Source organism: Chelmon rostratus, chromosome 16 (assembly GCF_017976325.1).
Source record: "Chelmon rostratus isolate fCheRos1 chromosome 16, fCheRos1.pri, whole genome shotgun sequence".
NCBI lineage: Eukaryota > Metazoa > Chordata > Actinopteri > Chaetodontiformes > Chaetodontidae > Chelmon > Chelmon rostratus.
Window position 1 is genome coordinate 975,788 of NC_055673.1, and position 14,963 is coordinate 990,750.

Below are 14,963 nucleotides of genomic sequence, written 5' to 3' on the forward strand. Positions count from 1 at the left end.
TCTGAAGTTATTCCACGAATGTTTTTGACCACCTCAGTCATTGAGTTTTAGGAGGAATTATGGCCTGCTTGAAAGTGGTCCAGGGATCCTTGTTTCATCGTTGCTGGGTTTAAGTGGCCTTGGAAGAACTCCTTGAGGAAGTTCCAGGTATCATGCAGAACTGCACACAGCAGGTTTTCCCTCCAACCCTGGTTAGTGGGGGCGGTCAGGCATTCCTGGCATCATTTCTACATATTGTGTGGAGGATGGAAATAATACAAAACTCAACGACTGAAAAAGAGCAAAACACGGTTTTTGTTCAGGGTCTCTTAAAGTACTGTTGTATCGTACATGACATTACAGGACTTTTCTATTTATCTGGTACCTCATGATAAATAAATTCAGAAAAAATACTTACACAGTGAACCTGCAGTGTTTTCTATAATCTGAACTACTGAATAATTTAAATGATGAATATGAAGCTCCTCATCAGCAACAAGCTGATTTAAATGAAGTGTTATGCTGCCACCTGCTGGTGTAAAATAAGCAGCTCAAGCAGTCGACTGCACTGAGAATTCAGCTTTTTTTATTACAAAGGCAATACAGCAGCAAAGAATCATTGAAAGGATATTGTACATTTTAATGAAAGTTATTTTGAAGAGCTGTCAGCTGTTTTCAATTTTTCATAATGATAATATTCTTCAAATGGACCAAATTTCACCAGATTAAACTGGACTGGAGAGAGATAAACTGGTTATCACTCGAGGACAGTGTTGGTGTTTCCAAACTGTGACTGTCTCGTCAGGATAAACAGAATTCTCCAAAGTCACGAAAAATAAGAGATCATCCATAAAAAAAGTTGCTGTGGGATTTAGAAATTAAAACAAACTATTTGAATCACTGGGAGGAAAATGAAACTGAGTTTCAATCATGTGATTTTATTCCTTCAGGTGAAGTCGTACAAACAACACTGATTTCCTGCTGACTGTGTCGGCAGCCGTGGTTCTGAGCTGGGATTCAGCTGTTCTGTATCGTTGACATGTAGCTCTGACTTCATCGTGTTTGTGCTGCAGACTTTTCCTCTAACAGTAACATAGAAAAATAAAATCTCGAGTGGACACAGACGTTCAGAAACAAGTCAAACACTGGCAGGTCTGAGCTGCACCTGACTGTCTGTAAACTGCGACATCGCGTCCTCCAGTGTATAAATATCTGTTAAAACACAGTAGATAATATACAAAAATACAATATATGTCTCCTCTCACATGTCTTGGTCCGTGTCCACTCAAACGTGGATCAGGGTGAGGCAGGGCCGTGCAGGGCCCGATGAAATCTGCTTTTCTTTCCTCCAGATTCTGCTTCATGATTTTCCAAGTCTGAACTCTGTGTTTGACTATTCAAGCACATTTTGTGTCTCATCCTGTGATGGATGAATCAAATTTCAACAGTTCAACATCAATGAAGCTGATTTAAGACTCCGCACGCACACACACACACACACACACACACACACAGTTTACTGAAGTGATGCACTCTAGTCAGCAACTTTTCTCCCTGTTCAATCAGCTTAGACGCTGTGAAAATAACGCTACACACACACGCTACAGATTTTTCTAAATTACATCCAGATCTTGTGAATTTCAGCCATTTTCCTGCGTCCGTGTTTTCAGCATCACAGAAATCAAAGGGTCCTGTACGTCCACGGCTTCCCGGTCGTGTGTCTGCACACAATGAAACGTCGAAGCTTTGAAATGCTGTTACTCTCCCTCCGGTTAAATGGCAGCTGACCAAGAAATCGATCAACAAACCAATTAATCAGGAATCCGGCTGTGGTGAAATCCTTTAGCTTTAAAAATAAATAAAATAACCATCAGTCTAAATAAGTCGGGGCGGGGGAGGGGCAGAAATTGCTTCTTCGTGTCTTGGCCGTGTTGTCTCGTGCACGAAGCCTCCTCTGACAAAGCTTTGAGGTCCCTCATCAGTGTGAATCCGGGTCCTGGTCCCGCAGCCTCAGCTCTGCTGGGTTTTCTGTCCCACGTGTGTCCGAATGTGCCGTTTGTAGTTGGAGTTGTCGCTGAATCTGCGGCCGCACTCGTCGCAGCAGTACGGCTTTTCACCCGTGTGAATCCTCAAGTGTTTCTGATAACCGTCGAACCGCGTGAGTCTCTTCCCGCAGATGTCACACGTGTACGACTTGTCGGCTTTGGTCTCGACCTTGCGGTGAACCTGGACGTGTTTGGCCCAGTGGCCCCGCTGAGCGAACGCGCGGCCGCAGATGGTGCAGATGTACGAGTCGACCACCTCGGACAGCGGCGCCTCCAGTTCAGAGTCCAGGTGGTCGTTACCTGAAGCTGGGTCTGAAGCTTCAGGGCAGTCCTCGTCAAGGTCCGAGCAGGGGTGCTGGACCGAGGTGCCCGGCTGGTAGTCCAGCTCCGAGTCCTGCGGGTCTTGGCGCGACCGAGAGGTCATGTGGTTGTCATCCTGCTTGTTTCTCCCGCCGCCGCTCTGGAACAACAGAGGCGTTGTCTGAGGTGTCTCCTCCTGCTGAGGCGTCCACAGCTCCTCCTCCTCCTCCTCCTCCTCCTCTTTGATGTGAGGAGACTTCATCTGGTTCAGGTCCAGACTGGAGCTCCAGTCCTGCTGCTCAGAGAGAGCTGCCAATCACAACAAAGAAGAGTCGGGACACGTTTGAAAACTGCTGGTTTGTATTTTCACAAGAAAAGCTTCAAATGTTGGAAATGTAAACGAGGCCGGTGTGTCTGCAGGACGACGCTTGTCTTTGTGTGTTATTTTACGACGGGAAATGATTCAACGTCATTTACAAAATGATTACTTTGTGCACGCGTTGGTTATTTTCTGTCATCTTGTGCACATTTGCCACATCATGAGACACGCTGACACTGAAGAAACATTAAGAATCCAGAGCCGCGTTAGAGGCTCTGAGCTTGGTGCTGAACATCAACATGTTAGCATTTAGCTGCATCTCTTATTAGCTTCAGCTGACGGGAGGACTGTGGTTTGTGTCTCCCTGCAAACAAACAGCATCAGGCATGAAAACCCCTTTAATGACAACAGATTGTTAACGTACAACAGTTTTGGTGACAGATTGATGATGTTAATGGTTGAAATGTGTTGACATGAACCAGTTTCTGATTTAACATCTGAATTTTTCACACTATTTCTGTTCTTGTAGAGCTGCTTGTGTTCAACATTTACTGTCTGAAAACTCTGACGTGTGGTTAAATGCAGGAAAACAGGTTTATATCCTCTGAGGTTCAAAATACTGATCATCAGTAACTAAACCAGGTGTCACACTGCCTCTGGAATAATGTCTGGTTAAGTGGACGCGTTATTCTGGATATTTTCAAAGTTTTAACGCAGTTTCATTTATTGATTAATGTCAATATATAGAACGATATATAACTTTATGTCGCGATAGTGAGTGAAGCCGCAGAAACCGACTCTTTCACAGAGAAGTACGAACCACGTGACTCTGACCTGCACAGGTGGAGTGCACCTGCTTCTTTTGTCATCTAGTTTTGTTGCACATTATCTTTCTTACTCTTTACAACGTTAACATTTATTTACGTGTGTAGTTTTATGGAGTCTGGTCTCCTGTGAAGAGCTGCACTGGACACATGTTGAATGAAAGAACGTTTATGTTCGCTAATGTTTCGCTAACGGCCGGCTCGCTGTGCGTTAAGCCGGCAGAGAACTGGTTCCTTCGGATCCTGAAAGGGTTTCTAACCTGAGCTGTTGACCTGCACAGATATCTGCGGCTTCATGGAGAGGTCCAGCAGCCGGCGCTGGCGGTCGATCTCCAGCTTGGAGCGGGAGATCTCCTCTTCGTACTCCGCGATGGTTCTTCCGAACACACCGAAGATCTCCTCTGCGGCCGCGGTGAGCCGCTGGTTTATCAGAAGCCTCAGCATATCGATTTTAGACATTTTAGCTTAAGTCGGAGAGACCGAGCGGAGATAACAACAGGAGAAATTCGCTCTCCGAGGCGTCGTGGTCGGTTGTTTATTAGCTACACTTCCGGGTTATTGTGTGTACGCATGCTCAGTGAGCCTTTCATTGGTATCAGTCGGCGGAACTGTGGACAGCGCCACCTGCTGGAGCGGATGTCTAAACACATGTTCGTTTACATGAGTCATGTTTCGGATTTACAGGTGAGGAAATAGATGGAAAGCCACCACACCGCGTGGTAGACAATAACACGCAACACAAAATACAGCAGAACTGCAAACAAAATCAGTCATACAAAAATAAAGAAAACTGTATTCAATATGATAAAACCCAGAGAGAAAATCTACGTTTCTGAACTTCAGAAGTTCAGATGTGAGAAAATGTTTAAAGCTGCTGGAAAAGACAAACTACTCAGCACCTTTATTTGTACAGCACTTTTTGTCATTATGAAGTGCTTTCATTCAGAACACAAGTGACAGAAATACATGAAAAGTAAAGAGTAAGACCAAGTAAATTAGATAAAATAATACATAAAGTCACATATGTACCCAGAGGATATAAAATCATACAGGCCAGTTAAGTGTTAGTTAATGTGGCTTTATTTTTAACTACAGAGGCACCAAAGTGGATTGCATGAGCAGGAATTAATTTTTAGGTGACAAAACAGCAGCTGCACGTTTACCCTGGCTCCAAATCTAGATTCAGGATGTGTGAGAAGACTTTAAGTGTGTGGCCAGATTAGAATAAAAAAATCACTGCCAGGTTACTGTCAGACGTCTTGATATTGAAGCTGAGTTTCGATTTGTCAGGCTGGGTGGACTAAATCTAATTATCATCAGTCTTTATTGCGTCTTTGTGCCAGGACCAGGTCTAAACCCAGAGACAAAATCCTCTCAACATATTAAAGGTCAGAGCAATACTTTCTGTGACTATCAAAACTAAAAAAGCTTTAAAAAGTTACGACCAAAGTGCTTCTTCACTGTTGTTTTTATTGACTGAAGATTAGCCGAAATGTCACTGGTGGCAGCAACTTATAATATAATAACATATAATATATAATATAAGAGCATTCACTCACTTTGGTTTAACATTTTCCCCTCAAAAGTAAAAGGTCATGAAGCAAAAGTTTACCATTCTTAAAGCTTTAAATATTCCCTGTGAGCTCTTCAGCATCCTGCTCAGCTTCAACATGTTAATTAGAAATACTGACAGATGTGATCAGTTGACAATTTAAATTTAAACGTCTTGAAATCATCAGCGAAACGAGTCGTTAAGAACAGTCTAAGACTGAAACTGGAATACAGAATGGAGAAAAACACTTTGAGAGGCTGCAGCCGTCACTCACAGCTCTGTGGTGCCTCTGAAACGATTCTGATGCTGTAAGATTCTTACTGGAGGCTGGATTCAACCCTGTCGCCCATGAAAAAAGTCTATTTTGAAATGCTGCAGGATCTCCGTCACCTTGTCGGGCAGTCAGTGGTCAGGCCTCTCCTCTGACAGGGGTGTTTGTAGAAGCAGGACAGCTGACTGAAGCGCCGGTCGCAGATGGAGCACCAGTAGGGCCTCTCGCCGGTGTGCGTCCGCAGGTGCACCGTCAGGTTGCCCTTCTCCACGAAGCCGCGGCCGCAGTACGTGCAGATGAACGGCTTCTCGCCCGTGTGGCTGCGGATGTGCCGCACCAGCGTCGCCCTCCTGCCGAAGCTCTTCCCGCAGACGGTGCAGCCGTACGGCCGCTCGCCCGAGTGGATCCTCATGTGCGTCCTCAGGTTCCCTCGCAGCGTGAAGCTCTGACCGCAGACGCCGCAGCGGAACGACGCCTCTCTGTGAACTCTGAGGTGGAGCTTCAGGTTCTCGGGATGCTCCAGATGTTTCCCGCACAGGCCGCAGTCACTCAAATGTGCTGAAGCGTGAGTGAGGAGATAACTAATTCGCTGGAAAGACTCACCGCAAACTTTACAACTAAAGACCGGCGGAAGCTGATGTGACAGATCAGTCGAGCTCCTCACCTTCGTGCTCGGGGAGGAACTTCGTCCTTCTGCTTCTTCCATCTCCTCTGGTTTCCAAAGTCCTGCAGCCTCTCTCCAGTAGTCTCCGCTGTCTTCAGTCTCGGAGCATTCAGCGAGGAGTCGGCCATCACTTGCTCCTTCTGAACCGCCAGCTGGATCAAAGTTTGCTTCTGACGCTCCACAGCCGCCAACTTCTATTTTAATCGGAGCAGCCGAGGCCCCGCCGTCTGTCTCATCCGTGCTGTCGGTGTGGTCCGGCTGGATCTGGTCATCAGGACACTTTTTTATCCAGGAGGAAGCCTGCAGAGGGTCTGGAGGGAGGCAGAGGACAAATGTGTGTGTATACATGTGTATATATATATACACACACACATATATATATGTTGTGGATAATGTATAGTGAGCAGGTTCCTATGGAGAAATTGTTACTATGCAGATGAAGATTTTATAACCAAAAACACCAAAAAGCTGCTGTTTACATCAGCTATTACTGGTTTAATAGTTAGTTTAATAGATAATACCTTTTACTAATAAAACAACCACAGGGTCCGTTTTTCTGCTTCACGAGTCAGCCTGTAAATTATATTATGAGTTCACTCATGAATGTGCGATTTCATGCAACTACATTATGTAGTGAAGTTGTCCCGGTCGATCTGTATCGATATATATATTGACATCAGATGTTTTAAACGCAGATATTGATAACATCATTGGTCTTTCTGCACTGAGGTACTGATCATTTTCCACAGCGTTAAATCCTTCCACTGTGTGAACAGGACTCAAGCGGACCTGCTGTCTGGCTCCACTTGCCCTCCTCGGACCTCAGGGTGTCCAGCTGCCGCCGCTGACGGTCTATCTGCTCCCGGTACCGGGACACAGTTTTCACGAACACTCCCAGGATGTCGTCCACCGCCGCCGCCAGCCGCTCGGTGACGAACATCCTCAGGGTGTCCATCTCTGCCAGCGGGCCGCTCGGAGGGTCCACACCGCCGAGACCCTCCACCGCTGCCGGAGAGAACGGAGAGGAGGGCGACAGAAACATCCGCTGCTCGGCGGACATGTTTGACTTTCCGCCTCTCGCTGACGACTTCAAGGGTTTTATCCTCCAAAAACACTTGATGCTTTCAGCGACTGTCGCTGAACGCGAAAGAGACGCTGACGGATAAACGACGTTGTGTTTATGTTCCCGAAGTTCACTAACATGGATGTTTCCTGTTAGCTCAGACCGACCGACTGTCAGCAGGAAGTAAACAAAGTGACGGCGCTCCGACACTAAAAGACGTCGGACGGAAACAGATTCCGTCATCAAAGGTTCCGGAACAACACAATGTTGTTGGCCTATTACAAGTAACCAGCGCTGGAAGAAATACTCTTGTTTTTGCTTTATGTAAAATTAGTAATACCACTCTGGAAAATTAATTTATTACAAGAACAAAAAGTATAATTACCAAATGTACCTAAAGTATCAAAAATACTTGATGGACAGAATGGCTCCTTTCAAAGTATTGGAATTTTAATTTTAAGCCACAACCACACACTGCTCACCTGTAAGAGGTCACAGGTCAAAAACAAGCCAAAACACTTGATTTTCTAACACCATCATATGTTTCATTGTGGAAAGCACACCCCCCCCCCCCCCAAAAAAAAAAAAAAAAAAAAAAACTCGAGTGGAGTAAAGGTGCAAATCAACATAAAATAGAAATTATGAAGGAAAGAATTTCAAGGTCAACAGATTAAACTTGACACCTGTCTGACCACAAATTAAGGATTTTAAGTATATTGTAAGGTCAGTTTAAAGTTGTTGTCGATAACAGTTACAGCGTAAATTCTAGTGTTACTGGTAAAAAGGGTCAGGGATGTGGTCTTTGGCAGACGTGCCCAGATCAGCCACTGAGCGGCAGTGAAGTAAAGTCAATGTCAGTAGTCAGAAAGGTTGCCTCTGCTTGAACTGCACCTCAGTCTGATCAGCTTTAAAACGGCAAATGTTTCTATTATCTTTGTGAACTTGTCTTCAACAGACCTAATTTCATTTTAGTCAATCCACTATTTCACCTGACAAAAAAACATGAAACGAACATTAAAGGATTATTGAATTACTTTTATGTTGGCAGTGTTCTGGCTAATCTTCCATTTCTTTATTAGCACTGAAGGTTGAAAATTATTACTTTTTGGTGTGGTTTTCTTCAAAAGAATAAAAAACAATTGTAAAACAATAATTGCACTGTTGATGTTGATACTTTTGGACATTTTGGACAAATAGAAATTGAGCCTGACTAAAGTACGAGAAATGAACTCCATCCTGATGGTTGCAGTGGGGGATGATGCGGGTTCTGTTGGTTCCTTTCGGACAGCATGAAACTGGTCTTGAAACTGGTGTCACTTCCCTCTCTGAGCTCAGTAACCGTGACAACGGTTAATCAGATGAGGGTGAATTGAAGACAGCTACAGTTCACTGACTCTGTGTGTTTGCATATGTGTCCTGCCTCTCTGCTCCCAGCCGTTAAGAGGCCAGTGTTGATCAGTGGCTGTCCAGGCCTTTCAGAGCCACTCACACACCGGCAGCACCATCATGAGCTCACTGGTTCTACTGCTGGCCACCCTGGGGCTCCTGGTTCAGGGTGAGACTCTCTTCTGAAAACTTGGCTTCAGGATGCAACCAGCTTCACCACAATCATGTTCTGCTGTGATGGAGAAACACTGAAACAAGCAGCATTGACCTTCTTCCATCTATTCTCCATGTTAAAGAAATGATGCTCTTCTGTTCTGATGGTGATCATCTTCCTCCAAGCTGGATTTGTCTCAATAACCCTTCTCCTGTTTTTCATGTTTTCCAGGTTCATCAGGACAAATCGCTGTGACTCAGTCTCCTGAATCTCAGTCTGTTGTTCCAGGACAGACTGTCTCCATCAGATGTAAAACCAGTTCAGGTGTTTACAGCAATCTCCACTGGTACCTTCAGAAACCTGGAGAAGCTCCTAAACTCCTGATTTATTATGCTACAAGCCGTCAGTCTGGAGTTCCAGGTCGTTTCAGTGGAAGTGGATCTAGGACTGACTTCACTCTGACCATCAGTGGAGTTCAGGCTGAAGATTCAGGAGTTTACTACTGTCAGCAGAGTCAAAGCTTCCCGTTCACACAGTGATACAACGTCGTACAAAAACCTCCCTCAGCTGGAGAGGAACTGATCTGAATCAACAGCTGCACTCAAACTAAAACTAAAGGTTTTACTAAAAATAAATAGTTAATAATAATTTACTTTGAATATTTGAACACTAAATATACTGTACATAACAAAAAGTTATACTTTTAATGTTTTAATTTAGTTTGAAATGTTCTGTTGCACATTAAAGCAGCAGAATGATGCTGATGATGTTGCTGAAGTTTGATTTCAGCTCTTAAATAAATTCATTCCCTGGAGTTTAAATACACATGGACACTAAACTTGCAAATATTGTTTGATCTCTGACCATCATTAATAAAAACTCAAATATTTCATTAAACTGAAAAAAAATTCTCAATAATATTTCATTCATGTTCTGAAAATTTGAATTCTGTCTAAAACATTTTTATTCATTTTGTGCATTTTTTATTCCAACAAAAATGTATTTTACAGTTGAGATCAAAAGGATTTATGGAGTGTGTAGTTCAGCAACATTCTTTCATTTGTGTTTGTGATTTCAAATTTGTCCCTGAAACTACATCCTGCGTCTGTTGAAGATCCACAATCATTTGGTTTGTCTTCATGCTGATGATATACTGCTATTCATGTGTGATTAAGAATCCTTTTGTAGTTTTACTTGAAGGACTGTGTATATTCTATCGATACACTGAAAGCAGTTACAACATGACAATCCTCATCATTAAGACACTTCAGCAAACAGAGATGATTGGATAGTTGATCCTTGACATGTCCACCTTCCAGAGTCCAGCCTGATAGGAAGCCCTTGTTGGCCAGACACATGAGCGTGGCCTTCCCCTGCTGCAGCTCCTTCCTGGAGGGGGGCAGCACCGTCAGGGTGGAGATGACTCAACCCACTGCAGAGAGAAAGAACAAATTTTGAAGCTTCAACTTTGGATGAAACTGGTCTTCAGTGTTTCACTTCCTTTTGTCGGTTCAGTCACCATGGCAACAGACAGGTTTCAGTTCTAAAGATTCAAACTGAAGAATTACTTTTGACAGCATCTTAAAGATTTCCTGTATAAAACAGAAAAGACCTCGATGGTGTGAGTTTGATTTGTTCATTCAAAATGAACATTGTTAAGTTTTGTATCCAAACTCATCAAATCAAACCTACTTCTGCAGCGTGTTGGTTCAATGTGACAGTGATGTTTTACGATAATCATTTGTGACAGACAATGTGTCAGAAATTAAAATCTTTGAGAAACATCAATTAAAACCATAAAACAGTTTGGCTCAGAATTGAAGCTGAAATTTAAAAACCTTGAAGAATATTTTTGAGAGACAAAAAACTTTGTTGGAAAGGTACATATGGAAACTTTTCAAACTTAAATATCACTGAAACAAAATGTTTAACTGAAGAAGATTTTAGTCTGTTTGAGGACAAAATGTGTCACATTCACAAAGCATTGCAACTATATTAAATTCCAATTATCAGCTTTGAAATTGCAGTAATGTGTACAGTTATGAAACAAAACAGATTAAACCTAAAATGTGGCTGATTAAAGGAGTCAAATGTCCTGACAGTTAACATCCAGTCTGGTTCCTCCACCAAAAGTCCACCTCAGTGATACAAACTCACTGAGCTGCAGAACAAAAACCTCTCAGTGTAGAGAGACACAGCTCTCTGACTCTGAACACAACAAACTCACCAAACACATTCCCAGTTTACCCAGTTTATGAACGAACGGCTTGAAGTGTTTCAAACTGTTTCAGAAACTGAATATGCAGACGATTCAACCTTTTCTTTGTCAAATATTTAAATCAATGCTCTGATAAAGTGATTGATCCACAAACCGAACAAATAACTTAATGCAAATTCTGAATTCTGATTTGATGAAATCTGTATTATTTTAAAATCTTGAAACCATCAACATTAAAACAAGACAACAAGAGAGAAAGAGAAAGAGAGAGTGTTGCTGATGCACAGCTGTGAATCATCCACTCTATTAATGGAAGCGCTTCAATTCTTCACTGATCGAATTGATTGTTTCCTTTCATCCCTGATTAATCTCAGCTCTTTTCCACCATTAGCACTGTGTGGTCTGGTGTTGTGGTGTGTGAAAAAACTGAAACCAGCTTTTTGTGAAATGAAATTAGATTTGGAGTTTTCGCTTTCACACAGTGGCACGAGGGGGCTGCTGGTCTTATCAACTGAATCAATAAACATGAATGAATTTAATGGGAAGGAACCATCTCTATTATCATCCAAAGTTTCCTTTTACTAACAGAGCTAATGGCCCTTACCCTAACGGTGCTAACGCTAATGGCGCTAACAGAGCTAATGGAGCTAACACTAATGGAGCTAACAGAGCTAACACTAACGGAGCTGACAGCTAATGGTGCTAATAGAGCTAATGGTGCTAACGCTAACAGAGCTAACAGTGCAAACAGAGCAAATGGTGCTAACGCTACCGGCGCTAACAGAGCCAACGGAGCTAACACTAATGGAGCTAACAGAGCTAACACTAACAGAGCAAACAGCTAATGGAGCTAATGGAGCTAATGGTGCTAATGCTAACAGAGCTAACAGTGCTAACATAGCTAATGGTGCTAATGCTAACAGCGCTAACAGAGCCAATGGAGCTAACACTAATGGAGCTAACAGAGTTAATGGCGCTAATGCTAACAGAGCTAACAGTGCTAACAAAGCTAACAGTGCTAACATTTCTAATCGAGCTAGCAGAGCTATCAGCGCTAATGCTAACGGCGCTAATAGAGCTAACAGCGTTGTGTCTGTCTATGTATATTAGGCTGTCTGTGTGTATTTAACTGTAATTGTGTGTGACTGTGTCTGTGTGTGTCTTTGTCTGTTTGTGTGTGTGTGTCTGCTTGAACTACACATTTATCAAATTGTCCCAAGTATTTTGAACAAGCAGCCCAACCAGTTCCAACATGGAGATGTGTCTGGTATATGTGTGTCTGAATGTGTATGTGTGTGCGTGTGTAACTTCTGCCCCACCTGCTGATAACTACCTCTCTATCTCTCCCACTTTTTACCTGTTCCTGAACAGCTACTTTTTCGCAGTCAGTTTCTTCCGAACAACTTGTGACTGTGACAAAACGGTAGCTGATATCAAAAAACCGATTACACTGTGATATGCGGACAAGTCTGGGCCAGATGTATGTGTGTTTTATGTCCAGATATTCTTTAGAAAAATAACTAAATGGTTGATTTAAAAAGACACTGTCCGGCAGGCTGCGACTCAGAAAAAAGGAGATTGTGTGGGTTTAAATGGAGCAGCAGAGCAGGGCAGCTGGTGCAAGATCCCTATTTATTTAAATTTGGTGGGGGCTAACCCTTTAAAATTGAACTTTGATGAGAGAAGAAAGGTTTGTCTACAAAAAGATCCAAAAATTATGTGTCTCCTATTCACTGTTTGGATTTTATGCCAATTTTAGAAAAAAATATCAGGCGATTTCTCACTGGCTCTTTCGCTCTAACTGATGATGTCATCCACTCTAGGTGGAGAAATTCTGAGCATTTTTTTTTGAGAAACTTTATGGTCTTCAGATGGTTATAGCTCGAAAACCGTGAGAGATATCAAAAAATGTGCCAAATTCATTTCGACCTGACAAAATTATCTACGTTTTAAAGTTTGAATCAAGTCTCTAGGAGAAAGTATGGCGAAGCAGCGGACAATTGAAAAAGGCTGAAATTTGAGGAAATTTCCCCATTCATTTCTTGTGGGAAATTCTTCGCAGTTTTTTTGCGAATAGCTTTGCGAATTATTGACGAAAGAGCTATAAAAGACATAACACACCATTCCTGATTGAGCCGCACGTTTTGATATATAGCTTGCGAGGGTTTTTTCAAATCTACAATTCTACATGGGGATGATTTGAATAGTCAGTTGGTCCAGCAGTGAGGAGGAAACATCATGACATGTTGAGGACAGCTACAGTTCACTGACTCTGTGTGTTTGCATATGTGTCCTGCCTCTCTGCTCCCAGCCGTTAAGAGGCTAGTGTTGATCAGTGGCTGTCCAGGCCTTTCAGAGCCACTCACACACCGGCAGCACCATCATGAGCTCACTGGTTCTACTGCTGGCCACCCTGGGGCTCCTGGTTCAGGGTGAGACTCTCTTCTGAAAACTTGGCTTCAGGATGCAACCAGCTTCACCACAATCATGTTCTGCTGTGATGGAGAAACACTGAAACAAGCAGCATTGACCTTCTTCCATCTATTCTCCATGTTAAAGAAATGATGCTCTTCTGTTCTGATGCTGATCATCTTCCTCCAAGCTGGATTTGTCTCAATAACCCTTCTCCTGTTTTTCATGTTTTCCAGGTTCATCAGGACAAATCACCGTGACTCAGTCTCCTGAATCTCAGTCTGTTGTTCCAGGACAGACTGTCTCCATCAGATGCAAAACCAGCTCAAGTGTTAGTAACTATCTCCACTGGTACCTTCAGAAGCCTGGAGAAGCTCCTAAACTCCTGATTTATTATGCTACAAGCCGTCAGTCTGGAGTTCCAGGTCGTTTCAGTGGAAGTGGATCTGGGACTGACTTCACTCTGACCATCAGTGGAGTTCAGGCTGAAGATTCAGGAGTTTACTACTGTCAGCAGGGATACAGCTCGTTCACACAGTGATACAACGTCGTACAAAAACCTCCCTCAGCTGGAGAGGAACTGATCTGAATCAACAGCTGCAAACTAAAAACTGAAGGCTTTACTAAAAATAAATAGCTAATAATAATTCACTTTGAATATTTGAACATTAAATACACTGTACATAACAAAAAGTTATATTTTTAATGTATTCACTCAAACAGGGTTTGAAACATCTTGTTGCACATTGAAGCAGCAGGATGATACTGATGAAACTCTTAAAGTATGATTTCACTTCTTTGAAAAGTTAATTCGATGCAGTGTGCTGACAAATGAACACTAAGCTTGTTGACATTAGTTTAATGACTTACCGTCTGTTATAGAAACTCAAACATTCATAAATTATAGCATAAATTTATATCTCAACGATATTTCAACTTTGTTGCAAAAATACGAATCATCTCTCAAACATGTTTTATTCATTTTATTTCAGTTCAGCAAAACTGTATTTCATGACTGAGACCAATGATTTATGAAGTGTGGAATTCAGTAACACTTTCATCTTTTTCCATCTTTCATTTGTCTTTGTGTTTGTGGATCTTCAGCAGAAGCAGGATTGAAAGCAGGGGTCACCAACCTTTTTGAAACTAAGAGCTACTTCAAGGGCACTGAGTAATGCAAAGGGCTACACTTTGATAATACACTTCTGAAATAACAAAGTTACACAGTGTTCCTTTAATTTTATATTATTATTAATGATATTCTATGTGAAGACACTGATGATCCATCACAATAGTTATTCAGAATGATTAAACAAGGTTGGAAACAGATACATTTCAATATGCAATATCCAATTGTTTCATTTTCAAATTATCACTTCCACAACATTTTGCAGGAAATCTTTTTCAATTTTTACGAGCCACTAACAGTTTTTATCAAATCATAAACTCTGAACCATGTTTGTACAAATTATCAATTATGCAAGATTTAACAAAAATCGGCTGCCTGGTGGGTAGTTAGCATGGTAGCTTTTGTGACATGTACTGAAGTGTCTCTCCACGTTGTGCCGCTTAGCCGTCGCCACAGTCGCACCGCAAATGAGACACACGCAGTTGTCTTTCACGTTAGTAAAAAAGAACTCTTCCTCCCATTCACTGTGAAAATGATAAGTTTTCTTCCTTTTTTCTGCTGTTTTTGTGGGTAGAAAACGCGTTCGTCTCCTCATCTTTGCAGCGCTCACAAGCTCATCTCAGCAAAGCCGGTTTGTCATGCGCACT

The 14,963-nt window shown here is 42.4% G+C and overlaps 3 protein-coding genes across 3 annotated transcripts; 1 reads left to right on the plus strand and 2 right to left on the minus strand.

Moving 5' to 3' along the window:
* Nucleotides 1–614: 614 nt before the first annotated feature.
* Nucleotides 615–4,005, minus strand: LOC121619150 (histone-lysine N-methyltransferase PRDM9-like). The gene is made up of 2 exons (XM_041954773.1): nucleotides 3,728–4,005; nucleotides 615–2,633 (listed from the first exon to the last, which is right to left on the minus strand). Exons 1-2 carry the CDS (start codon nucleotides 3,924–3,926, stop codon nucleotides 1,990–1,992), a joined length of 843 nt encoding a protein of 280 aa, XP_041810707.1. The 5' UTR covers nucleotides 3,927–4,005; the 3' UTR covers nucleotides 615–1,989.
* A 510-nt stretch (nucleotides 4,006–4,515) lies between these two features.
* LOC121619147 (zinc finger and SCAN domain-containing protein 2-like) lies at nucleotides 4,516–7,179 on the minus strand. The gene is made up of 2 exons (XM_041954770.1): nucleotides 6,744–7,179; nucleotides 4,516–6,265 (listed from the first exon to the last, which is right to left on the minus strand). Exons 1-2 carry the CDS (start codon nucleotides 7,012–7,014, stop codon nucleotides 5,406–5,408), a joined length of 1,131 nt encoding a protein of 376 aa, XP_041810704.1. The 5' UTR covers nucleotides 7,015–7,179; the 3' UTR covers nucleotides 4,516–5,405.
* A 1,344-nt stretch (nucleotides 7,180–8,523) lies between these two features.
* LOC121619960 (immunoglobulin lambda-1 light chain-like) lies at nucleotides 8,524–14,235 on the plus strand. The gene is made up of 5 exons (XM_041955906.1): nucleotides 8,524–8,572; nucleotides 8,789–9,092; nucleotides 9,877–9,970; nucleotides 13,159–13,207; nucleotides 13,424–14,235. Exons 1-5 carry the CDS (start codon nucleotides 8,524–8,526, stop codon nucleotides 13,726–13,728), a joined length of 801 nt encoding a protein of 266 aa, XP_041811840.1. The 3' UTR covers nucleotides 13,729–14,235.
* Nucleotides 14,236–14,963: the final 728 nt, after the last annotated feature.

What these genes read in the sequence shown, in the direction of transcription:
- LOC121619150 (XM_041954773.1), bottom strand. Translation starts at nt 3,926, where the DNA reads ATGTCTAAAATCGATATGCTGAGGCTTCTGATAAACCAGCGGCTCACC. An exon ending in TGTGCAGGTCAACAGCTCAG is followed by an intron (nt 2,634 to 3,727) that starts GTTAGAAACCCT and finishes TGTGATTGGCAG; the next exon opens with CTCTCTCTGAGCAGCAGGAC.
- LOC121619147 (XM_041954770.1), bottom strand. Translation starts at nt 7,014, where the DNA reads ATGTCCGCCGAGCAGCGGATGTTTCTGTCGCCCTCCTCTCCGTTCTCT. An exon ending in CAAGTGGAGCCAGACAGCAG is followed by an intron (nt 6,266 to 6,743) that starts GTCCGCTTGAGT and finishes GCCTCCCTCCAG; the next exon opens with ACCCTCTGCAGGCTTCCTCC.
- LOC121619960 (XM_041955906.1), top strand. Translation starts at nt 8,524, where the DNA reads ATGAGCTCACTGGTTCTACTGCTGGCCACCCTGGGGCTCCTGGTTCAG. An exon ending in CAAAGCTTCCCGTTCACACA is followed by an intron (nt 9,093 to 9,876) that starts GTGATACAACGT and finishes TCCACCTTCCAG; the next exon opens with AGTCCAGCCTGATAGGAAGC. An exon ending in AGGGGGGCAGCACCGTCAGG is followed by an intron (nt 9,971 to 13,158) that starts GTGGAGATGACT and finishes GGCAGCACCATC; the next exon opens with ATGAGCTCACTGGTTCTACT.